At 44.0% G+C, this 25,997-nt stretch overlaps 1 protein-coding gene across 1 annotated transcript; it reads left to right on the forward strand.

The window, feature by feature from the left end:
- Positions 1-934: 934 nt before the first annotated feature.
- On the forward strand, positions 935-25,961 carry C21H16orf72 (chromosome 21 C16orf72 homolog). Its single transcript, XM_038762507.1, has 4 exons — positions 935-1,259; positions 1,972-2,052; positions 10,206-10,481; positions 22,796-25,961. Exons 1-4 carry the CDS (start codon positions 1,037-1,039, stop codon positions 23,038-23,040), a joined length of 825 nt encoding a protein of 274 aa, XP_038618435.1. The 5' UTR covers positions 935-1,036; the 3' UTR covers positions 23,041-25,961.
- The last annotated feature ends 36 nt before the right edge of the window (positions 25,962-25,997 follow it).

A 25,997-nucleotide genomic window follows, 5' to 3' on the forward strand; every position in this document is an offset into this window, starting at 1 on the left:
CGGGCTTTGGAGTCAGAGGTCATGGGCTCAAATCCCGGCTCCGCCACTTGTCAGCTGTGTGACCTTGGGCAAATCACTTCACTTCTCTGGGCCTCAGTTCCCTCATCTGGAAAATGGGGATTAAGTCTGTGAGCCCCACGTGGGACAACTTGAAGGAGCGTAGAAGCAGCGTGGCTCAGTGGAAAGAGCAGGGGCTTTGGAGTCAGAGGTCATGGGTTCGAATCCCGACCACCCCACATGTCTGCTGTGTGATCTTGGGCAAGTCACTTCACTTCTCTGGGCCTCAGTTCCCTCATCTGTAAAAGGGGGATGAAGACTGTGAGCCCCACGTGGGACGACCTGATCACCCTGTACCCTCCCCAGCGCTTAGAACAGTGCTTTGCACATAGTAAGTGCTTAACAAATGCCAATTATTATTATTATTATTGTATCTACCCCAGCGCTTAGAACAGTGCTTTGCACATAGTAGGCGCTTAATAAATGCCATTATTATTATTATTAATAATAATAAGAAGAAAATGCTATCATTATGATGGATGAGGGGATGAAGCCCGGCGGCCTTCCGGGAGGAGGAAGGCAGGGGCGGGCACCGCCCTCTCCCGGAGCGAGGTCACACCGGCCGTTTGCGCATGCGCATGAACTCCTTTTTTTTTTTCTTCCCCTTCTGCGGATGCAACCCCTGTCGGCTCCTCCCCTCGAGCGCCGCCCAGCGCCTCACCCTTTATGACATTCCCCTCCCACCCCCCCTTTTCCGGGATGGACAAGGCGCTCGACCAATAGGCACCCGGGTCCGGCAGGGCGGGCCAATGGGCGTGCGGCGCGGCGGCGGGGGGCGGGGCTCGTCGCTGTCAGCCGGTGGGCGGGGGGGAAGGGGGAGGCGTCCGGGCCGGCCGCGGGGCTCAGTGCTGAGGGGCGGCTCGGTGGCGCAGGCGGGGGCCCGGCCGGGTCGCGACGCCATGGGCGGGCGGTAGGAGCGGCCCGGCGGCGGCGGCGGCGGCGGCGGTTGGGGAGCCCGGGGGAAGCCGGTCGCCGGGCCATGGAGGACAAGAAGGAGGAGGGCGAGGCCGAGATCCAGGAGCACGGGCCCGAGCACTGGTTCACCAAGTGGGAGCGCCAGTGCCTGGCCGAGGCGGAGCAGGAGGAGCAGCTGCCCCCGGAGCTGCAGGAGGAGGCGGCGGCCGCGCAGCCCGAGCACAAGCAGCAGAAGCTGTGGCACCTCTTCCAGAACTCGGCCACCGCCGTGGCCCAGCTCTACAAAGGTGAGGGGCGCCCAGGAACACCCCCCCCACCCCCTTGGCCGTACAAAATGGCGGAAGGTGGCACTTCCGCCGGGGGCGGGGGTGGGGGGGCGAGGGGACCACCGTCCCTCGCTGCCACCCGCGTTGGAAAGAGGAGGGGGGCCCGAGTGGGGGAGGTGTTGACGGTTCTGGGGTCGGGTCGGGGCGGGGGGGAGGGAGAAAGGCCCCCAAGATGGCGACGGAGTGGGGGGGGCTGAGGAGGCAAGGGAGGGGCCGCCGAGGTTCCCAATGGGCCGGGGAGGGGCGGGGAAGCCCGGCCTCCTGGTTGGGGGTGGGTTGTGTTTTTGGTTTCCCCCCCCCCCCCCCGTCACCCGGGGAGACCCCGCGGCCTCCGGGGGAGGGTGGGGGGGTCGGCCGGGGTCGCACCCGGGGAGGACGACGACACCCACAAAATGGCGAATAAGGACCGGCTCCATTGTGCCCCGGCCGCTCCCTGGCGCCCGCGGGGGAGCCGCCCCGGTCGGTGAGGGGGGGGGGGTCCCCGTCCCCTCCTAGGGCCGGCCGCGGGGGGACGGGCGGGACCACCCCCCCCTTCAGCCCCCCGGCCTCGGCCCGGCCCCGAGAAGCGCTCCGAAGCCCTCAACAAAATGGCGAGAGCCAACATGGCCGTTCGCCGCCGTCTCCTCAGGATCCCCCCCGCTCACCCGGGCCCCCCGTCTGCTCTCCCCTCCAGACCGGGTGTGTCAGCAGCAAGGACTTTCCCTCTGGGTTCCCTTCCAGAACGCGGCCACCGCCGTCACCAACCTCTACAAAGGTAAGCGCCCCCCCCCCCCCCCCCCAACTGTGGTTTCTAATAATAACAGTTACGGTATCTGTTAATCGCCTATTATGTGCAATAATAATAACAACAGTGATGCCATTTATTAAGCGCTCACTATGTGCAAAGCACTGTTCTAAGCGCCCGGGAGGTTGCGAGGTAATTAGGTTGTCCCACGTGGGGTTTACAGTTTTAATCCCCATTTTACAGATGAGATAACTGAGGCACAGAGATAGATGACTTGCCCAGAGTCACACAGCTGAAAAGTGGCGGACTCGGCATTAGAACCCGTGACCTCCGACTCCCAAGCCCGGGCTCTTTCCCCTGAACCACGCTGCTTCTCTGCTTTTAGCCCGTTGTGGGGTAGGGGCCGTCTCTGTATGTGGTCGACTTGTAATAAATAATGTTGGTGTTTGTTAAGCGCCTACTGTGTGCCAAGAACTGTTCTGAGTGCTGGGGTGGATATAAGGTAATCAGGTTGGCCCCCATGGGGCTCTGAGCTTGTACTTCCCAAGCGCTTAGGCCGGTGCTCAGCACACAGTCAGCGCTCAGTCGATACGATGGAATGAGTGACTGACCCAACCCACCCGTCACCCCCCCCCCGCCTCTTCCTTCCCCAGAGGCCGCCCTGTTCATCCCCCCTCCACCCCCGGGCATAATCGGTACCATGACGAAGTGCCAGGGCCGGACATGTCGAAACTGTTTCTCCCGGAAACGTTCCGGGGCCTGGCATTGGCCTCTCCGCTGGACGGGGGTGAGGGAACCCCGCAGGAGAGAAAACCCTTGGGAGTGTTGAGGACACCCCAGCCATTTTCTCTTCAGCTTCCTCGTAATCGGCGGTCAGGGTTCCCCAGGTGGGGGGCCAATTTGTACTTCTCCTCCTAAGCCTGTTTTGGAGCTCTTTCACACTTCCGTGTGTGTGTGTGTGTGTGTGTGTTTGGATCACGTGTCCGTCGTCTTAACAAATGCTTCTGCCCCTAACGACCTCACCTCTTCTAGTTTGTCCGCTTCAAACCCGATAGTACGCTTTTGGAAGGTCATCCGATTGTTGACCTAATCGGTTAACACTCACTTTGACGGTGCATCTTTGTCTTCCGAAACTTCAGCGGCAGGGTACCCGGGCAGGGCTGATTATGCTGACATGGCGTACTGCTACGAAAGGAGCAGTGAAGGAATTGGATTTTTTTTTTTAAAACATAATCAGTTTTGAAATTCTGGTCAGGTAGTATACACATGAATTTCAGGGTTTTGCATTCCAAGATACTAGCAAGAAGCCTGAAATGATGATTTTTGATGTTGCTCTTACAAAGAGACGACATACTCTTATGTATCTGTTGTTATGGTTACCTTGTAAATATTGTGGTGACTTCAAGCTTTATCACCGGTACGCTTGGATCTCAGATTTTGAATTTTATTCTGTTAGCCTTTTTTTTTGTGGTACTAGGCATCATGAGATTAATTTGTGTCTTGCAATTTCCTTTGAAGCTAGATTTAAGGATGAGCAAGTACTGTGACTTCCTACTGTCTATTCTTGCATCACACAGTTGTGATTGTGGTACTTTTCCTTCAAGCATTCACATGAAGTGTAGTGCCTTAGAAACAGAGGAAAAGTGCACTCGGAAAACTCGTGTATTTTGGGGTATACTTGGCCTCTTGAACTCTTTTGGCAAGCAGCATTGAGTGACCTGTTCTGACATCTATCAGATTGGTGTTCTAATGCAGAATTTAGTGAAAGATAAAGCCATCATCAGACAAAACTAAAGCAGAGAAAGTCAATATTGAAGGACATGTAAATTTTTTTTTAAATGCATATGAGTTTTGAGTGGCTTGATTTAGTGGTGACTACTGCTACCGTTCCCTGACGGTAACCTTAATGGTTGTTTCAACTGCTGAGTGACCAGAAAATGTAAGATGCTTCTGCAGGCAAAAATAATTTTAACGGATACAGAATTCTCAAGAGGGACAGTCAAGAAAAGCAAATAAGGTTAGTTTAACATAGTCTAAAGTTAGTAAAATCATATAGGCGCTGACGCTATCACTGCCAGCTCAAAATTAATTTTCTTGAGTGGATTATGAAATTGGTTTGACAGCACTTAAGATCCTAGACAGCAGTAGGGACCACAGGAAAAGCTGGGGGGAAGGATGACTTTTTAAAGCCTTCTTTCTGTCCCTTCCCCGGAAGAGCAGATGACGTGTCTTTTAGTATAGAGTTGCTCCTTTTAGTCTTCGGTCTGACTTAGTCGCCTGTTCTCATCTCCCTTGGGTCCTGTCTTCCCTATAGGTCAAGTCCTGTAAAGCTGAATAATTCCACTAAAGAAAAAAGCCCTACTAATAGGGTCAGCTGTCTCTGGCAAGGGGCCCATGAGCATGTCTTTCTGCACTGTAGTGCTGAATTCATGTTCCTGGGCTGGAAGGGACCTCTAGAGGATAAGACTCGAACCATTCCTTACATGGAGGAAAAGGGATTCCACAGTCTCCCTTGGTAACCCATTAGAATTTCTCACAACATCCATTACTGGAAAGCTAACTGAAACCTCTCCTGCTACATCGAAACTCCTATCCTTTATAGTGGAGGATGACCGCTTCTTTATTCTCTCTGCGCTCCTCTCCCCCTCCCCCCCCCGCCCAAGTTCTTAATACTTAGTACTAAGTACTTATTTATTCATTCAATCACATTTAATGAGTGCTTACTGTGTGCAGAGCACTGTACTAAGCGCTTGGAAAGTACAATTTGGAAAGCACTTGGAAAGTAGTGTCAATGATGATAGAAAACCAATTTCCCTTTCAGCCCTTGGCCCTGGACCATTTTCCATCATTTATTAAGCACTTAGACTGTGCCAAACTCTGCTAAATCCCGGGATAGATAAAAACAGGTGTTCTACGGTACTCTCATGGTTTCCCTTTGTTATTTTCCACTTCCTTACAGGGATCTCACATCCTTAAACAGGATCTTGTATTTATAATTAGGGCCTGGCTAATCATCCTTTGGTAGTGGTGTTAATGAGTTGTGTGTTGTATTCCCCTTGACTTCTTTCAAGGGGTTTCTTTAAATGGTATTTATTGAGGGCTTACTCTGTGCAGAGCACTACTTGGGAGAGTACAACACAACAGAATTAGTGGACACATTCCTTGCCCATAAGGAGCTTGCAATCTAGAGTGGGAGACAGGCATGAATACAAATAAGTAATTATAATATAAGGAGTTTCTGTTTGGTGCAGAGGTGAGTGGGCTACCATTGAAGGTGCTTGAGGAGGGAGATGTGGATTCAACATTTGTTGAAAAATGATCCATGCATCACAGAGAAGTATGGATTGGAGTGGGGAGATTCAGGAGGCAGGGAGGTTGGGGAGGAGGCAGATGCAGGAGTCAAGGGTGGATAGGGTAAGTACTGGGATCAGCATGGTAGCAGTTTGGAAAAGAAAAAGGGTGGATTTTTTGCAGTGTTGCATAGGTAGAACTGACAGCGTTTGGTGACAGGTTGAATGTGTTGATGGAACTCTGTTGTGTTGTACCCTTACAAGCATTTAGTATAGTGCTCTGCATATAAGTGCCCAGTAAAGTTGATCGAAAGGAGAGCTTAATTGTACTGAGCGCTTACTGAGTGCTTGGGGGTGTAGAGTATAGCAGACACATTCTCTGCCCACAAGGAGCTTACGGTCTAGAGAGGGTAGTCTTGAGGTGTGTTGAGGTTAAGGGCTTGTGAGGTAGAGGATGGTGGCAGTGTCTACAGTGATGGGAAAGGTGGGGAGGACAGGGTGGGATGATAAGGAGTTGAGTTTAGGGCATGTTTAGGTGTTGAAGGGGCATCCAGGTAGAGATGTCTTGAAGGCAGGGAGAAATATGAGGGATTGCAGGGAAAGAGGTCGGGGCTGGAGATACAGATTTGGGAATCAGCTGCAGAGAGTGGTAGTTGAAGCCATGTGAATGAATGAGTTCTCCAAGGGGTTTGGATGTAGTTGGAAAACAGAAGGGGCTTCAGAATTGAGTCTAAGGAACCCCCATTGTCAGAAAGTGGGAGACAGAGGAGGAACAATGTTCACCTTACGCTGACTAAATGGATCAGTTCTGCCATTTTGGGCTTCAAATTTTTTGGAAATTATAGAAGGGGGAGACAAACTTGGCACGTCAATGTTTGTCTTCAAGGCGCCATGAACCTTACCCAGAATACTTTGGTATCGCTTTGCTTGTTTGGTTTCTGAAATATTAAAAACAAGTAAACAATGGAGGTCTTTGGTCCCAGTGGATCTATCAGCCCATTACAAATGTGTGGATCAGAGTGGGAGACAGACTAGGAATAAATCCAGGTGGTCAGATCAAGCATACCCAGTTGTGATTTTCTATTTAGGTGTCTTTTTGTGGGCAAGGTGTACAGAATGCTGGATTTCCTCCCTGTCACTTCTCTCAACTCAGATGTAGCACCAGTTCTCTTTGGTCAACTATTTTGTAACCACCTAAATGAAGCCTTGACATAAAACCCCATAGTTTAAAAAAATATATAATTTTAAGCTTTTGCGTAAAGTACTAGAACCTTCTTATCAGGACCTTAAAATACCAATAGTATGAGTGTGCTAGATATGTTGGTTACGTGTATTAATTTGGTGGGCCTCTGTTTTATTTTATTTTTTTATTTCTTTAACCCCAAGACCAAGTGGCCTTATTAACGGGCCACTGAAATAGTGGCATGGCTTAGTGGTAAGAGCCCGGGCTTGGGAGTCAGAGGTCATGGGTTCTAATTCCGGCTCCCTCACATGTCAGCTGTGTGACTTTGGGCAAGTCACTTAACTTTTCTGTGCCTCAGTTCCCTCATCTCTAAAATGGAGATGAAGACTGTGAGCCCCAAATGGGACAATCTGATGACCCTGTATCTCCCCCAGCACTTAGAACAGTGCTTGGCACATAGTAAGTGCTTAATAGTGACCAACATTATTATTATTATTATTTTCTTTTTAGCGTCTGCATTCCGTGTCTAATTCAGACCCCAAATGCATATTTATAAAATATTGGTAACTTTTGAGATGACTGATAAGATCAGAGTAATGGCCTTCTTTATCCTTATTAAATGTTTTTTGTGGAGTTTTTTTCAGTTGGGTACCTTGTTGGATGATTTTGATTTTTTGGTGAAGAAACTTTTGGTCCAAGGTACAGTGAACCTTACCCCGAATACTGTGTTGTAAGGTTCAAGGCACTTTCAACCAGGTTTAATATCCATTTTACAGATGAGGTAACTGAGTCATAGAGAAGTGAAGGGACTTGTCCAGGGTCACATAGCAAAGTGGCAGAGCCAGGATTAGAACCCAGGCCCTTAAGAGCTGACCACTAAGCCTTATGGGCCCTGCTGCTTCTTAGTAAAAAATAAAATAAAATAAAATGGGCAGACATGATCCCTGCCCTGAAGGATCTTATCTAGTGACTTATTTTTTATTAACTTGAAATGTTTTTTCCTCAGTCAGACCATCAAGTATTTGGGCATTAATTTTGATAATTTTGTTGGCCATATTAAGTTTTTATTTTTCTTATGCTGAAGACTTGGTGCCTTTATTTTCATATGAAAGCAACTGTTGTTGGAGCACTTGATTAAAGAAGAGCTTTAGTGATTCTTTACTAAGAACTTTTTAGAAATGTTAGATTGGCACTACGCTCTACAGTATCTGTATTGCCCAACAAAAGCAGCAAACCTCCTTTCTGGATCTGGCCGGAAAGTCATCTTGAAGACTTTTTATGCTATTTGGACAAGTAGTGTTGATTGGAATTGTTAGATTCCAAACTAGGGGCTTTCTACCTAGAAGTAGCCTAATGTTTTTAATGGAAAAAAGGGCAACTAGCCTACATCGTTCCCAGAATAATCATTAGTTAAAAGCCAATCTTTTATTCTTAAAACAGTTTTCTTGTCCCTCTGTGGGGATTGAAAGACTGCTTTTGTATTTTATGTGGTACAGTGCTCTGTATACAGTAAGTGCTCAGTTAAATACTATTAGTTAACACAGAGCTGAGGATCCCAAACATGATCATGTTTCAGTAGCTTATTTGTAAAGCTATGGTCTAAATGCCCCAGTTTAATGTTTGAAGGCTACAAAACTTTAACTTAATTTTCTTACCTGAAACCAATCTACTACCAAGTCCTACCAAGCCCCACTTTATCTTCCCGTAGCATTTCCGTCATCACTCGGTCCATGGAAATCTGTGAAGACTTCCAAACTGTATAAGATTTGCTAGGTACCTTTGCCAGGATCTTTACTTGTCTAGAACTGGCAATGTCTATTTTCCCATTTTCTTTGGCTTTTGTTTTTGAAACAGTCCAATTTTTGCTCTCAGCTTTTAGGTGGATGCATATTTTGTTTTCTGCTCTCTTTTTTCCCCTGTCCGCACCTGCTGTGTATTTGCCTTTTCTAACTCCCTTTCCTGATGTAATTTATGCATTTCATGAGTTCATCTGGCTGCCTCCATTCCAACTTTTTGGCTCCCTAAAAGGTGTGTTTTGATATGTCCTAACCCTCTTTCTGAAAGGCCAAACTCTTCTAAGTTTTAGCTTGAAATAAATGATCTTCATGGCAAGTATGGCAAAAGCCTTGCTATTCTTGCAAAGTAGATTTTACTAGGTTTGTTTCTCCTCTCACTTTTTATAGTACTATTGGAGCTGCATAGAAGGGAGGAGTTCATGAGGCCACAGTTCTTTTGGACTAATGTGCATTGCCCTGCTATTGTGGCACTGTCAGCTGACCTCTCTGTCACTTGCATTATCACTCGCCTCCTGTATGGGGAATGGGGAAGTTGGTGGTAAGGCAAGGAAGCACCCACTCTGGTTACCGAAAAGTCATCAGTGCAAATATGTTAGCTCATGGTTTGTGATCCAGATACAGTGGTTGAAGGGCAGTTGGCTGGAGGGAGACTTGGAAGGCCAAGCTACGGCCTCCTGAATTGCGCTGATTCTTAATCTCTTCGCCCCATTCAGTACCTTCTGTATATTCCTAAATGCTTGTTCTCCCCTTAAGCCTTCTGGTCCCATTGATGAATATGAAAGGGAGAAGGGCAAATAAATGAGACTGTGGTGGCAAGCCTCCTGTTTCCCCTAGTCCTGTTGACAGAAACAGCCCTTTCTGTTGCAAAAGTAAATCACATTCACCCAAGTGGTAAAATTTAGTGGGATTACTCATGCCTATTTGCATACTGTTCTAACTCATTGTTTCACTACTTTATTTGTGTCTTTGAGTTTTAGACACCAGAAGGAATTTTGAGTACTGTTTTTCCTTGCTATGGTCTCATTTTGTACTTGGCTGGCACACTGTGGAAGGGTTTGCTTATGAGTCTTTTTAAACCTTTTTGTTCAAAATGGCTAGACATTAACAAGAGAAAAATACAAATGGAAGGGACTACTGAGGTGATCTAACTCCTGCTTTCAGGCCACTTTCACTGTAAACCATGCCAGACAGATTTCTTGTCCTGTTATTCAGTAACCTAAATTCCTCTTGTCATACACATCTCTCCTCTGCCTCAGTTGGAAACATGGTTCACCCTCTTCCTTTAATAAAAATCCCTCACACTTGAACAAGCCTTGCCCTGGTTTATAATTTATCCTTCCAAATATGTGGTTGTCCTCAACTTTTAAGATGGATTCTAGTGTTGAACTTTTTCAGAGTTGTCATACACATTGCCCAAGGTGTGTCAAACTCCAATCCTCACCGCACACCCACTGGCACCCTATGTTCCTCCTGTGTGTTCACCCTATAATCTTGAACATTTTGCTAGTCTTCCATGTAGCCACTTAATTATTTCCAGTTTTGTCTGTATTGTTTGGAAGTTGTCCCAAGTTGAAGCAACTTAGTCAAATGAAGATTAATTTTTTCTTTCTACTCTCTGGATTACCCTATTTCAGCTAGATTTCTGATGAGGTTTGGAGCAAAATAAGTCGCGGCATTTGGACAAGCCAGCATACCTGTTAGATTGGTTATCTGAAATAGGACATAGAAGTATGGCAATTTAGGTGATTGGAACTCAATTAATCATCACTTCCAACTTGAAATGAAATTCACTTTAATCATTTTAAAGAATTTTGAACTCACTTGTAAGTAACGAAATTCTGAGCAGTCTCAACAATAGAGCTTGTAACAATGTAAAAAATAAAACTGATCAAAATGTCTTTTTTTTTCTTGCAGAGAGTGTGGATGCTCATCAGCGGAGCTTTGATCTAGGAATTCAAATTGGCTATCAGCGTCGCAATAAGGATGTGTTAGCTTGGGTTAAAAAGCGCAGAAGAACTATTCGCAGGGAAGATTTGATCAGCTTCCTGTGTGGAAAAGTTCCTCCTCCACGAAACTCTAGAGCTCCCCCCAGACTGACTGTAGTATCCCCTAACCGAGCTACTTCAACAGAAACTAGCTCATCTGTAGAGACTGATTTGCAGCCCTTCCGTGAAGCCATAGCTCTGCATGGTAACAGTCTTTTTGATATTTTCTTTGCTAAAGATGCGTCTTTAAGAGGGGTCTTAGTCTCATGAAGAGGTTAAGATCTGACATGCCTGTCTTTCTTTTACAGTAGTATCAAGTGTCTATCTGCTGCCACAAGCCAATATAATTTAAAACTACTCCATACTCCCTTTATGCCACATAAATTATTTTGGGCTCCTAGAAGATGATATATCAGACTGTATTTTTTCATTAAATGCTCTAGCTTGATTGTTTTTTATGTTTACACTCTTATTGCACATGCAAATGCTACCCATCTGGGGCTTCTCCTGAAATCAGAAATGGGTGATTGCTAGCTGTCTTTAGCAGTGATGAGACTCCTTAAATTAATAGAACTGGATTTACTAAGATCAAGTAGAGGGAAAGTACCCTAGGCCTTTTACTTCTTTTGATAGGTGATAGGAATTGTGTTAGAGAAGTCACCTGGAATCCTGCCTTAGCTCTAGAGTGACTTTAATGCTATAATCAGAAAGGGGTGGAAACAAGGTGGGTGGGGAGGGGGTGGACCTGGCCTGCCTTTTTACCTTGTCCCCCAAGTGTCTGGGCCCTGTTGTTCAGAAGGTTGGCCTGGCATTAAGTTTATGCTTTGGAGTGTGTCTTGAAGGGAAGCTTGCCAATGAAAGCCAAATAATCTTTAGAACAATTTGTTTTAGTTTGGCTGCCAATCTTCTCTAAAACAGGGAAGTAAATCCCTGGAAGACACTAATCCAACACTCATCTTTGTATCCTATTCCCCAATAGAATAGTATACCTTGCACCGTAAAGCAGTAATTTGGAATTTACTACTTTATTGTTTCTACTGGAATGAGAAGGGAGCACCCTCTATTGTGGAGATTCTTTCTGTGGGGTCTAGTAAAACACCGTGGTAGAGTAAAATGTCTTCCCATTTTGCTCACTAGAGCACTTCTATGTCCATTGCATATAACTTGCTGAGTTTCAACACCATTTTCTCAGTGCTCTGCTTAACCCAGAGAGTAATGTCAATCAGTCGTATCTATAGTACACTTACCCTGGGCAGAGTACTGTAGTAAGTGCTTAGGAGAGTTAGTAGACGTGTTCACTGCCTGCAAGGAACTTACAGTCTAGAGTGGGGAGACAGACATTAAAATAAACATGTACATAAGTGCTGTGGTGCTAAGGGTGTGGTGAAGATCAAGTGCTTAAAGGGTACAAATCCAAGAGTAAAGGGGGATGTAGAAGGGAGAGGAAGGAGTAGGAAAAATGAGGGCTTAGTCAGGGAAGGCCTCTTGGAAGGGATGCATGTTTAATGAGGCTTTGGAGGTAGAGATTGTGATCATCTGTTGGATGTGAAGAGGGAGGGAGTTCCAGGCCAGAGGAAGGACATTAGCAAGTGGTCGGCACTGAGATTGAGGTACATTGAGAAGCAAAGCGAGTGCGCTGAGTTGTAGTAGGAAGTCACTGAGGTAAGATGGGAGCAAGGGGGAATGCTTTAGAGCCAGTGTGGAGGTGGATGGGCAACCACCAGAGGCTCCTTAGGAGTGGGGAAACATGGGCTGAATCATTTTTTAGAAAAGTGATCTGGGCCACAGAGTGAAGTATGGACTGGAATGGGGAGAGACAGGAGGTGGGTAGGTCAGGAAGGAGGCTGATGCAGTAATCAAGGTAGGCTAGGATAAGTGCTTAGATCAGATGGTGTTCGTAGTGGATTGGGCTAGCTGCTGCACCGTTACCACCCATATCGTAATATTCACCCTTCTTTATGCCCCTTCGAAGCCTGGGTCCCTAGTCGCAGATGCAGAACCTGAGATGGTCCATGCTCTTAGCACAGTGACGGGAATGGTGCGGTAGCTTGCTGCTTGGAGCCTGCCCTGCCTTAAAGTTCTATCCAAAGGGAAAGTCCATATCATGCTTTTTCAGAGTGCTCAGAACCAGGATTTTTTTTACTGTTACAAAGCTTTACATGAAGCTGCCTTCAAAGAAAAAACAAGAACAAATCCTGTTTTGGGCTAGCTCGATACTTGTCCTCTGATCTTATTTGTTTTTGGTTTTTTTACTCCCAAAATTAGCCATTCATGTGTAGGTCCCAGCAACCCCAGGACAATCAATTGTATTGAGCTTTCACCATGTGCAGAGCACTGTACCAAGTGCTTGGGGGAGTACACTATAAGAGTTGATGTTTTCATCTTATGCATGGCATGAGGATTTGTTCCCTATGCTCACCCCTCAGCCTCACAGCATTTATGTACATATCTGTAATTCATTTATTTACATTAGTCTATTTCCCCCTCTAGATTGTGAGGTTACTGTGGGCAAGGAACATGTTTAACAGCTCTGTTACAGTGTACTCTCCTAAGTGCTTAATACAACACTGCACACAAGAAGCGCTTAGCACATAGAAGTGATGACAGCACTTACCTGATAAGGATCGCAGGCCACATATGGGTCAGCCCAAAGAGTCCCTGTGAATGTTTGGCTTCCCCTCTCGGTCACCCAGGAATTAAGCACTCACTCTATGTGGTTCTTGTCCTCTTGGAAGTGAGGCCTAGGACATGTCTAGTGTGACCATGACTGTTTTTGTTTGACACACTTCACTGCTGTTGCTTGTGCCCAAAGTAGTAAGCCAGATCCCTTGTTGGCCCAAGCCAATGTTGATTCCAGTTTTAAAAAATACAATTGTGTATAAAACTGAAGAATGGTAAGATATCAGCCACGAGCCCCATGAAAACTTGCATGTTATGAGTCTTGTGATGGGATAGAGCTCTCTTTGGGTTTTTTGTTCTTTTTGGGGTATTTAAGTGCTTACTGTGAGTCAGGTGCTGTACTAAGCACTAGGGTCAATACAAGCAAATCAGATTGACACGGTCCCTGGCCCACTTAGGGCTCACACTCTCAATTCCCATTTTACAGATGAGGTAACTGATGCATAGAAGAGTTGTGACTTGCCTAAGGTCGCACAGTAGACAGTTTTTGGTACAAAACTAAATCCAATCAGATTTGGAGGTGACTGAGACCCTCTGCCCCAGGCCAAATTTACCGGCGGAGGGCACCTCTTCCGGCTGAACCAGATGTGGCCTTTACCATTATGCCTTGGGCTGTCACTGGGACCAGAACAGGCAGTTTGTTAAATCAAATAACCCAGAAATAGAAATATGATCTTGGTATTTAAGTGCTTGCCATGTTCCAAACACTGCACTAAAGTGCTGGGGTTAGATTCAAAATGATCAGGCCCTCGTCTAGGCGAGGCTCACTGTCTAAATGGAAAGTCTGGGTCACTTGGTGTGGCTTCCACTTTATGTCTGGTTTTGGTCTGGACCAGCCTTGGGTTTCATAGTCCAAACCTGACCTGGATTGGTTAGAGAAGCAGCATGGCCTAGTGGCAAGAGTACGAGCTTGGGAACCAGAGGATGTGGTTTCCAAACCTGCTCTGCCACTTGTCCGCTGTGTGACCTTGGGCAAGTCACTTCACTTCTCTGTGGCTCAGTAACCTCATCTGTAAAATGGGGATTAAGACTGTGAGCCACATATGGGACAACTTGATGACCTTGTATCTAACCCAATGCTTAGATCAGTTCTTGGACCATAGTAAGCGCTTAACAATTCATCTATTTCTTCCTAACTTATTGTGAGCTTTTTAATTGGAAGATCTCTAATAGTAGTTTCCAAAAGACCGTAGGAAAAGTCTCAAAGCACTACCACCCATTTCCAAAAAGTGCTGTAGTTAATTAACTTGGGAAAACTTTCTTTGTTTTGCTCTCTAATCCTATGCTAGTTGCACTTCTATCTTGATTGGGTTTTTGGGTTCCTTTCCATTTGGACCTATATGTAGATCAGAGACCTAACTGGAGAGAAGAGTTCTATTAAACGGCATATACATGTTTATGAAATTAACTGTAGTCAGGCCTTGGCACATACAAATGACATGTATATCATAAGGATTCCATCGACCTAATTTTTGTGGGGAGAAGGGGGCAATGCAGGGGTCAAGGTTGGATCCAGGCTTGGCATATAGAAGCCTTCTGGCTTCTTGATCTGAGTTAGCTTGTGTTGAATTTTCAAGCTTGTGCAATAATGTCTTTTAGTGGACCAGCCACATGGTATAGGGATTACAGTGTCCCAGCTCCCATGCCGTGGCTTTAACATCCTCAAATCCATTTTAAAGGGCCAGCAGACAACCCGTTTGGGTTTGGACCAGCGGATCACCTCAGAACTGCAAGGCGTTCTGGTGCTACTGGCCAGTAGTGCATTCGTAGAATTCCTTTTGCCATTTCAAATGATGCTGCCACTATGTTGTAGACAGCCCTCAAGTGACAAGACCACATTCCCACTGGAGATGTTAAGACAATCAGTGAGAATATTTTATGCAGGGGCCAGTGACTCTTCAGTTCTCAGCCCAAACTGTTTGAAGCAATAATAATGAATAGTAATTGTGGTGTTACGCACTTTGTGCCAGGTTGCTGGGGTTGGACATAGTCCCGGACCCCCATGGGGCTCAGTCTTAATCCTCAGTTTACAGGTGAGGAAGACTTGGCCAGGTCACACAGCTGACACATGGCGGAGCTGGGATTAGAACCTGGGTTCTCTGACTCTCAGGCCTGTGCTCTAACCATTAGACCACACAGCTTCATGTAGGTACTGTTGGCAGACTGGAATGGGCAGTAGAGAAAAAGGTAGAAAAGGGTGAAACGAAGGTGCAGAAGAGAGAATTCAATTTGGTTGCAGGAGTTGGAGCCTTGCTGTATATAAGTGGCCTATACATTCATTCAGTTGTATTTAATGAGTGCTTACCGTGTGCCAAGCAATGTACTAAACGCTTGGAACAGTACAATATAACAATAAATGACACATTCCCTGCTCTCTATATAAAAAAGTATGAACTTATTCATGAGCACATTTAGAAGTACCCGATAGTCTGCCTCAAGCTTATTCTGTGCCCTAATTTATGCTCACCACATTCACAATGCAGTTAAAAAAAAACAAAAACTGCTATTTTCAATTGCATTTCATGGAGAATTATTGTTTTCTCAGTATCCATTTTTCCTTCTACTTGTTCCTTCCAGCATTCTCCAGCTATAGTGTTGTGATGTGGACCCATCTGTAACTTCGCAGTGTTTTAATGTTCCCTTAAAATTAGCTTTGGGAATGGTCTAACTTTTGCATGCTGGTAGAACCCTCTGGTGGGAGGGAGGCTTAGGAAAGTTGGACCAATGAGTGCTCCAAAATTACTTTTAATGGTTCATGCCTGGTGTGTGCCCTTAGTATCTCCTCTCCCCCATAAATACATATGCTTATATCTAGGGAAGGGATTCCAGTCAATTTTTGGTTTTAGGGCTACACAATTTGCTTCTAAATGTGGTGCTGGGAATGCGTGTCCCCTTGCATTTTCAATGCTGAAAGGTGGAGAAGTATAGGAGTATGCACTTAGCATCCCAACTAGACCAGTACTTTTTACTGGGAATATGAAAGGAACTGGAACTGCCAGATCAGCTTGATGGGGGCCTGTAAGGCACATTAAACTCCAAGCACCCATAGTTAGAACTTGATGACTTATTTCAAATTTGCCATACCATTTCCTCTTCTCTGTCTCACCACTCACCAGATACCTGCAAACCAGGGTTCAGAACAGCAATTTTTAAGCTTGCTGTGGGCAAGGAATTTGTCTGTTTGTACCCTCCCAAGTGCTTAGTAAAGTGCTCTGCACACAGTAAGAACTCAATAAATATGACTGAATGAATGAACAGCTTTTCACTTGAAATCTATGAACAATTATTTTAGAGGCGTATGCAGGGTAACATATATTGACCAATGGACCACTGGGCATAGAATGCATTTTAGGAGCCTTTTAGAAATGGTTTTTGAAAGGGAGAAGGGGTTTGAAATTTTTGTATTTTTTTTAACCTCATTTACCATCTCACGATCCTATGATCTGGAGAAATTCAAACCTCCAAAATGCTTTGTTCTTAAAATATTCCTGCCATAGTCTTACCCATTTGGTCATGCAAGTAATAGTTGGGCAAACTATAATAGTAGAATACTTACCGTGTGCTTAGAAGTAGGGCATATACAAGATAATCAGATTGTGCCCAGTCCCTGTCCCACATGGGGCTCAGAGCTTGAGGGAAAACAGGCATCTTATCCCTAGTTTACAGATAAGGGAATGTGAAGCACAGAGAAGTTAAGGGTCTTGGCCCCGGTTACATAGCACACAAGGGGCAGAGTTAGGACTAGAACCCATTTTTCCTGACTCTACTGTGCTAGGCCATGAATGGGTTTGATCTGGTCATTAAGCTTTTAGAAGTGTAGCCATTTACACCCCAAGTGTAGCCAACAGCCTAATGCTCCGACTTTTAGCCAGGTAGGCAAGAAGCCGGGTGGATGCAGGCCTGCTAATGGTCTCGCTCAGATGGCAAGGAAGACTTTGTATAACTTTCCACAAGTCTCTCAGTTCCTTAAGTGTACCCCTGGCCGTTAATTGTCCCTGTTCTAGGGTGGCCATGTGTATTAATTGATGATCATCCCTGATCTTGTGTGCCCTACCTTTCTCACTTGGCAACTGTGAAAATTGGGGTGAAAGAAATCAGTCTCAGCATTCCATCTCACTGGTCCTAAATGACTGGGATTGTGACTGAATAGTGTATCCCAGCTTGATTATAGGAATCCAGGCATTTAACAAGGGAGCTAAAGCAGCTGAATTTCAAAACCAGGTAAGTAGTCAGATTTGACTGACTTAAACCTGTCTGCTTAAATCTTGGCAGTCCCAGTTGTTGTGATTCCTTCTTTACAGTACTCCAAAGAAGTTTTCAAATATGTGGAACTTTCCCAGAAAAACCGGGTCATATGCTCATCTAGCATATGAGCATATAGTATAGTATATAATGGTATGGTCACCTAGTAGCAACACATAGCTGATAGACAGGTGAACCTCTCAGGGCTGGTTTGCTGGGCTGAGATTGACAGAGAATTCCCTGCTTTAATTGATAACCGTGGGACTTTAGTGTAAACTTTCTGCTTGTTTCCCTAGCTGTAAAAGTCATCTCTAATTTTTGAGTGCCTACTGTGCAGAAAGCTGTACTAAACACTTGGGGAGAGTACAATGGTGTTAGTCATTATTGATGATGCTGATGATGGTATTTAAGTGCTTACTATGTTCCGAGCACTGTTCTAAGCCCTGGGATAGATACAAGATAAACAGGTTGTCCCACATGGGGCTCAGTCTTAATTCCCATTTTACAGATGAGATAACTGAGGCACAGAGAAGTTGTGACTTTCCCAAGGTCACCCAGCAGATAAGTGGCAGAGCAGGGATTAGACCCACATCCTCTGACTCCCAAGCCCATGCTCTTTCCATTAAGCCATGCTTATCTCTGCCCTCAGTGAGCTTTTATTTGAGCAGATTGCTGAAGTGGTTATGGAATGTGTGATTAGAGAGACAGTGTTAATCCAATGTGAATCTATCTTGTCCTTTGATTTTTTTTTTTTAAACACTAAATAGTGTGGGCACTTGGGAGAACCTGACAGTTGTGATATTTATTTGCAGAAACTTAATTTATTTTGACAAGATGTTGAGCCAATTCATATTAGTCATCAGTTACCTTAGAGAATTGATCTGGTACCATAGGCAGTCATCAACACGATGACCCTTTTTATCTGACTAGGCTGACAAACTTCTAGTTCCACCCCTAGGTAAACACTCCAGAAAGAATAGATACATCAAAAGGAAGTAGATTGTATGGCTATCTTAAATTATTGAAGCTTAGGAAAGGGCGATCTCAAGAAGATGTATTTATTGCCCAGCAATCTCTAGACTCTAAACTCCCCCTCTAGACTAAGCTCCTCCTGGATTGTAAGCTCATTATAGGCAGGGAACATGTCTCTCAACTCTGTTCTATGGTACTCTCCCAAGCACTTTATTAGTACAGTGATCTGTACACAGTGCTCAGTAAACATGATTGATTTTTTTTGAATACTGTTCTCCAGGGTGGCATGTAGAATTTGGTAGGCCAGTGTACCAAGGTTGCCCACGAAAATGGTGAAGGAGAAAAGGGAGTGGAAGGTTAAGCTGTAGTTTCATCTTTCATTTATCTTTTTTACGGTATTTGTTAAGCACTCCCTGTGTGCCAGGCACTCTGCTAAGCACTGGGGTAGATACCAAGCTAATTGGGTTGAACACAATCCATCTCCCCCGAGGGGTTCACCGTCTTAATCCCCATTTTACAGATGAGGTAACTGCGGTACAGAGAAATGACATAACTTGGCCAAGGGCACCAACAGACAAGTGGCCAGATTTAGAACCCAGTCATTCTGTCTCCCAGGCACTTGCTCTCTCTACTAGGTCACACGGCTTCCTGCCACTTAGGCAGTAAGTATGAGTGCCTGGCTCAGGCCTGACATTCAGCTGCTCTACTGTTGTTTCCCTGTCCTCTACACAGCTTACCCGTTGCTGCAAGGACTGTGCCAAGTATAGCATAGGAACTTTGAGCCCCCTGAGGGACAGGGAGCAAGTCTAATTCCCACCTGTCTATTCTTTCCCAGCACTCAGTACAGTACACTGCATACAGTAAGGGCTTAATTCTGTTACTATGGCTGCAGCTGTTACTACTGCTGCTCTTGCTCCCTGCCCCAGGGCATGTGAATTGTCTCCTTCCCTGGCTGGTTTGTTGCTTCTGGTTTCCCTCCACACTGCTGCAGCTTGCTGTTGGTGGCAGCGGCCAGTGACTGAGTGGTGGGCTAGGGTGGCAGCTCACTATAGGAGAAGGGACTAAATAGATTCTCTAGGGCAGGCGCTGAGCCTCTCTGACTCCTCCTGCCAGTAGAGGACAAGGAATTGAAACATCACCTTGGCTCCCCCTCCCTCCCAAAAAGGCAGGGGCAAGGGGCCTGCCATGACTACCCTTCTTGCCCAAAAGGCTGTGAAGGCAGAGCTAGTGGTGTTCCCCTCCACTGTACAGTCTGAGTCTGCAGGGGGTCTATGAAAGGGAGTCGACTCGTGGAGAAAACATTACTCAAGGAAACACGCTCACAATCCTGAATTCTGAAAGAAAAGTAACTCATTAAATATGACTTTGAAGTTCACAAATTTAAACTGAAAAGTAGATTTGATTTTTAACTTCAAATTCTGACTTCAGAAGATGTCCTCTGGGGGTGGGGTTAAATGGAGACCATTAACATTTGCTCCCTACTAAATAACCCAGCTTTGGTCATTTAAGAACACCTCTTGTAATAGGCACCTATCAAAGCAGTTGAACATGCCTTCTAATTTGTCACTTTTTGCTTTCTCACTATCAGTCCATGGAGCTTTGTGAAATATTTCTTTAACAACGTTATGCATATGTGAAAGCTTGATAAAACTGAATATCTTCCAGTTCCTGAGTTGGCCATTGTGGCATTTAAGATTAGGCTAAATTTAGCCATGCTAAGGATTGCATCTTCCCACCTGTACTCCCTGTACAGCAGTTCTGAATAGGTAAATTTAGGAGAGCAGTTCAGGGTACTTGGAGCATTCTGGCTTTAAATTACACTACTGGATAACTGGTATAATCAAGTTTGCCCCAGTTCATAAAATATTGAAGTGTCTAATAAAATGGTCACTATCTTGTCTTACAACCCTGTAGAGGTTAACTTTTTTCAAATGTAGCATAGCATATTAAAGACCACAGTTACAAAACGTAAGTACAGTAAAGTTCTTCAGTAAGTACAGAGAGGTAACGTGGCTTAGTGGATAGTGCATGGGTCTGGGCTCTAATCCTGAATCCACCACTTATCTGCTGTGACACCTTGGGTAAGTCACTTAACTTCTGGGCCTTTGTTTTAACCCCAACTGTAAAATGTGGGACTGGGACTGGCCACCTGATTAACTTATATCTACCCAATTGTTTAGAATAGCGCTTGGCACAAAGTAAGTGCTTAACAAGTATCATAATTATTATTATTATTATTATTGTTATTATTATTATTACACTGCTACTAATTGAGTCCATTTTGCATTTTCTCCTTCCTCTGCTTTCTCCCCGCTAGTGAGTAGTGAAATGGTGGATGAATAAACTACTTGAGAAGAGAAACAAAAGGCCTAGAAAATCCACAAACCTGATGGTCCACCTCTGAATAACTTGAGGGTTGGTGGTATTCATGGTGTAGAGCCAGTTGTCCTTTCATTTAGTACTTCTGTATAGCTGAAGTCTGAATACTGATAAATGCCTTTTGGAGACTTCCACAGGAAACCTAGAAATTGCATGGACATAATTCTGTGTGTATCAATTCCATATCCAAGGCAATTATGTAATTTTGCAATAGTGTAAAGCCAGGTAATAGATGTAGAAGCTAGTCAAGCTTACTAGACTCGTTTTTGGCACGGGCTTTGCTTGGTGTTATCATTAGAAACATTGATTTCTATTTTAGCCTGAATTGTGGTGGTCTAGTCAGTTATGGATTGTGTGGGTGTGAACAAGGATTTAAGCTATGTAGGTCAGTACTCGTCTAAGCTTGTTAGTCCATTTGTAATAGTCATCACTAATTTCAGGAGTGTTCACCAGGGTTCGGTGTTTTAATACAGATCTGCACAGAGTCGTGAGCAAGCCAGTGAAGGTACGTTTAGCCCAGATTCACTCCAGTTTCCAGGATGATCTTTTTTTTAGGCTTTAGCCAGTAGGCTAGGCTCAAATATTTCAGTAGGGTTCCCTTCAGATGCATGTAAAGTCTGGGGCCTTAAAAATATCAGAATGATTTTTGGACGTATTACTGAATCTCCAAGCAGTCAGTGCACGTTGGCATTACGTGACATGGTGAGACCCCAGTAATTTGCAGTTTTTAGTTCCAGGTTGAGTTGGACTTGAGTTGGAGAGTCCCAAGCTAGCATGGGAAGTAACTGACTTATCTAGAGGATGTCTCAGACTTGTCAATTCTCAGTCTATGAAAGCTGGGGTGGGGAGGAAAAAAAAAACCAAAAACCCAAAAAACCATTTGGAGATGGTGCAGAGAGGATGAGGGGATTTTGTACTGGGCCCCAGCTTCTAACTGCTTCCTTGAACACTGTATTTTTAGAGTGGATGTGCAGGAGAGCCACTTAAAAGTAAAAGATGCTGCCTGAAGGATTCAGAGTTAAGGAGCAGGATGTGAAGTGTCACATTAGGACAGTGGCAGTGAAAGTCTGTGGGGTAGAGGTTTGACTGGGAACTCAGCTTTGAATAACTGGTCTTGTCGTCTTTTGGAATGGGAGCTGTTGGATGAAAAGGAAAAAAACATTGGCAGTGTGTGAGGGAGTGGGGAGAGAAACCATACCTGGGGAAAAAAAAATCAGTGATTTTGAGTGTTTCGTGTGTGGAGCACTGTATTCACTTATTTGTATTTATAGAGCACTTACTGTGCAGAGCACTGTACTAAGAGCCTGGGAAAGTACAATGCAATTATAAACATACGTTCCTTGACCACAGTGAGCTTGTAGTCTAAGCGCTCTTCCAGTGGAATTGGTAGACAAGGTCTCTACCCTCAAAAAGCTTACAGTCTAGAAGGGGAGACAGATGTGAAAATAAATTACAGATGGGGGAATGCCCCAATATAAGAAAGTGCTCTGGAGTTTGAGGTGGGGTGAGTATCAAAGTGCTTAAGGATGCACACCCAAGAACATAAGTGATGTAGAAGGAAGGATGAATAGGGTGGGGAAATAAAAGGTTGTCAGACAAGGCTTCTTGGAGGAGATATGATTTTAGTAGGGGTTTGAAGATGGAGAGAATGGTGGTCTGTTAGTTATAAATGGGGGAGCAGGTTCTTGGCCAGAGTGAAGACAAATGGAAAGGGGTCCAAGGCGAGATAAGGGGATTGTAGGTACAGTAAGTAGGTTGGCATTAGAGCAATGAAATGTGTGAGTTAGGTAATAGTAGATCAGTGAGGTCAGGTAGGAGGGGGATAGCTGGTTGAGCGTCTTAAGGAGTTTTGAGGAGTGGGGTGATGTGGACTGAACGCTATATTAGAAAAATGATCCAGGGAGCAGAGTGAAGCTATGGACTTGGAATGGAAAAGCAGGGAGGTCAGCAAGGAGACTGCTGCAGCAGTCAAGGGGAGATGTAAATGATCAGTGTGGGAGCGGTTTGGTTGGAGAGGAAGGGGTGGATTTAAGAGATATTGTGAATGTATGAAATTGTGTGTTTTTTCCTTTTAGCAGGGGTAAAACTATTATCTTCTCCCCATGACAGTCACCGTAAACAAAATGAAACATGGGTGAACTTGTACCATCGTACCACAGTACAAATGCCAAAATGGAAAGTTTTGCTTTGAGGACTAAATTCTTGAAAATGTTTTAATGCTCCTTTTCTTTTCTTTCCTTTCTCCAGGCCTTAGTGGTGCAATGGCTAGTATAAGCGTTCGTTCAAGTACCCCAGGCTCTCCTACTCATGTAAGCAGTGGATCGAATGCTAGCCGAAGGAGAAATGGACTCCATGATGTCGATTTGAACACTTTCATATCAGAAGAAATGGCACTCCACTTGGACAATGGTGGAACTAGAAAGCGTACCTCAGCCCAGTGTGGCGATGTCATCACAGACTCACCAACTCATAAACGCAACCGAATGATCTAAACTGCAAAAATGTCAAACCCACCATGCTGCTTGAAAGCCACTTGATCCTCAACATAACTATTGAAAAGGAAACATGAGGCCATCTTCCCATGTTCACTGGTTAAGACAAGTGAATTCAATAATGATTGCCATAAAGGAAGTTTTAGGTATTCCAGTAGATGCCTCTTGTAACTATGGCTTTCTTAAACTATAATCCTAGCAGAGGACATCAGATATCGTGTAGTAGTTAGCAAGATCATCATAGGCGAACATGTATCCGTTCCAAGGCTAAAAGTGACCTTACTTGTATTCTTAAAGGGAAAGGAAATATCAGATGTTTATTTGGTTATAGAATGCTTTTTTGTCCTTAATTTCCTGCTGTGTTGAGTATTTTGCTTCAACAGTATTGCCAGTTTGACTGAAATTGTCGAAAACATGACTTGGCATCTTTGTCAAAACTGCAGGCTTCCATTTTCGCAGCACTGTACCATGCACCTAGTTTCAATATAGTAACAGTGTGCAAGTTATAAATATTGGACTGTACCCTTTTTAGTTTTAAAAGCAGTTGATAATTCTGGTGATTGTGTGATAATGTAAAGAGGTGCTATGATGGTCATGCAATTAATACTTAATATTGAATCAATACAAGGATCTTTATTGGATTCACTTTGTGTGTTTTAGTGCTCTAAAAGTAGCAATATTAAAACTTTTCCCCAATTTAACCTCCTAGGCTGTTAAATTTTCAGTTTTCAAACCATAGTATGTACTAGTTACATGCGGTATTAGCCTTGTGGTAAATGTTTAAAAAAACAAAAAACAAAAAAAAACGACAAAAGAAACAGTGCCAACGGACTGCACTCCAAGTGACCTAAATTTAGAGCGAGTTCCTGTAATTTGAGATTAGATTTTTCTTTTTTTGGTTCTGTGTTAGTGGAGGGTAGGTATTGTACACAATTGTATATCCAGTGTGATATTTCTAGTGACTACCCATGGTGCAGGTGGGTGAACACTTAAGTAGAGGAGAGAGAAGGTGTGTATTCTGCCTGCTAATGAACAAGACACAGCACCAAAATTTGCTTGGACCAATTGGAGTATCCTGGGGAGAGACGGAATCGCATGCAGGTTCTACAAATGTGAAGTAGATGTTAACAGAAGGTTTCTTCTGAGTAGCCTTTTCTTCCTGATAAATGTAAGAACTTTATAGCTGCAATGTTTTAAAGCATGTTTTTTCTCTTCATCTTCTAATGGTAGTGATTCTTTTGATGAAGAATTTTGAGTAAGCCTGCCAGCCCACTGTAGCTTACCAACTGGCAACCCTACAGAAAGTAGGTCAAAAACTAAGAACGTTCTTGCAATCTAGTAGCCTCTAATCACTTACTTATTTCCCTTTTTTAGTTGTAAAGACTAAAAGTCAACTTTAGACTACCCAATAACTTAACTATAACACACAGTACTTATGATTACAATTTATCGATCCTTGAAAAATTGAAAAAATCTCTCTATGGGAAGTCTTTAAACCTTGATTAAATTAACTTTTCATGTTCATTGATCTGGTGGATTACAAACAGAATGCTCTAAGTAGGAAGTATAGGACTTAAATCCTGGATTCATGATTTTTTGCCTTTGTTTTTACTATCTAGGCTTGACATTTTAAAGCTCTAAAGTTTAGAGGAAACGATGAAATTCTTGATGTGAACAAAATTATCTATTTATTTATTAGCAGTTTCTTTTAACAAGGAATACAAAAGCAGGTGGAACATTAGCACGCTGTCATATTTAACCTGAAATGGACAATGCCTTTGAATTGTGAAACACTTAACAGCCTCCCTTTCTAGTCAGAATATGTAAAGAAACGCCACTAGGATCATCTTTGTTTTTTTTCTATCGCTTGTAAATTGAATGCTGAAATGGGAGTGTGTTGCTCTGATGCATTGCACAGATTTGTTGGCGTTCCAATGTCCAAGGGGAGCTTGAAGTAGAGGAACACAGATTAAATCCATCCTGATAATGCCTTTGTTCTAGCTCCTCTTTCCAAGTTGGAAGAAAAAAACCCAAAAAAACAAAAAAAAAAATTTAAGTTGGTGCTCTGAAGCTTAGTCTTAGTTCCCTTTACATGAAATGGTCAGATTTTGATAAAACTTGTGCCATTTTCTTTGGTAAGAGAAAGCAGGTCTTAATGTCTGCCAGAACACAATTTTTAAGCCTGTCAGGCTCCATTAAACTTTTTAAAACTTTAATATTGGCTACTTCTTTTACAATTTCATTTAATCTCAAATGCCACTTGTCCATGTAAATTTAGCTTCTTCCTCTCCCTCTTTCTCCTTCCACTCCTGTCTCATTCTTTCACCATAGAATAAAGAAACCTTTGAGATGCACGTGTTCTCCAGCGAACAGAAAGGGAATCATTTCTTGAAAGAAAAAATTGCCCAGCACCCGCATTTCTGAAGCCTTCCTTTCTTGTGCCAGTTTAGATAAAGTAGGGAAGATTGCCTTTTTGTGTGGAATTTTTTTGGTTTTTGTCTTGGGGGTGGGGGGGGGTTGTTTGCAAAATGAATGCTAGCTCTTAAGACATTTTCTGTCTTTCAGAAAAGTTGTACAGTGAATATAAACTTGCAGATTAGTTGGGGGAACCAGAACCTTTCATTTCCGTGTAGCTTGGTCTCCTGATCCTTCTCTAACCCCCATAAGCTGATGGTTCCTTTTCCATGGGAAGGTAACTTGGCATGAGTGGGTTCAGTACATCATACCTGCAGTGACCTGAGCTTGGCTGAAATATTCAATTTAAAATCATAACATTTAAGGTTTTATAGAGCAAAATTAATGGAAAACTCATTTGGCTGAAACTAAAGCCCTGCAGTTAAATTCTTTAAATGTGGTTTACCCAACTGGAGTAATATACACCTTAAATCATAAACCTAATAAATAATAATTTAAAAAACTAACAGGCCTTGTCTGTAGTTTTGTTTTTGGCTGCCTCA

Source organism: Tachyglossus aculeatus, chromosome 21, assembly GCF_015852505.1.
Source record: "Tachyglossus aculeatus isolate mTacAcu1 chromosome 21, mTacAcu1.pri, whole genome shotgun sequence".
NCBI lineage: Eukaryota > Metazoa > Chordata > Mammalia > Monotremata > Tachyglossidae > Tachyglossus > Tachyglossus aculeatus.

Excerpts from the sequence above, each read along its gene's own strand:
- C21H16orf72 (XM_038762507.1), top strand. The coding sequence starts at position 1,037 with ATGGAGGACAAGAAGGAGGAGGGCGAGGCCGAGATCCAGGAGCACGGG. Across the intron at positions 1,260-1,971 it reads CGTGGCCCAGCTCTACAAAG|ACCGGGTGTGTCAGCAGCAA; the intron begins GTGAGGGGCGCC and ends TCTCCCCTCCAG. Across the intron at positions 10,482-22,795 it reads TGAAGCCATAGCTCTGCATG|GCCTTAGTGGTGCAATGGCT; the intron begins GTAACAGTCTTT and ends TCCTTTCTCCAG.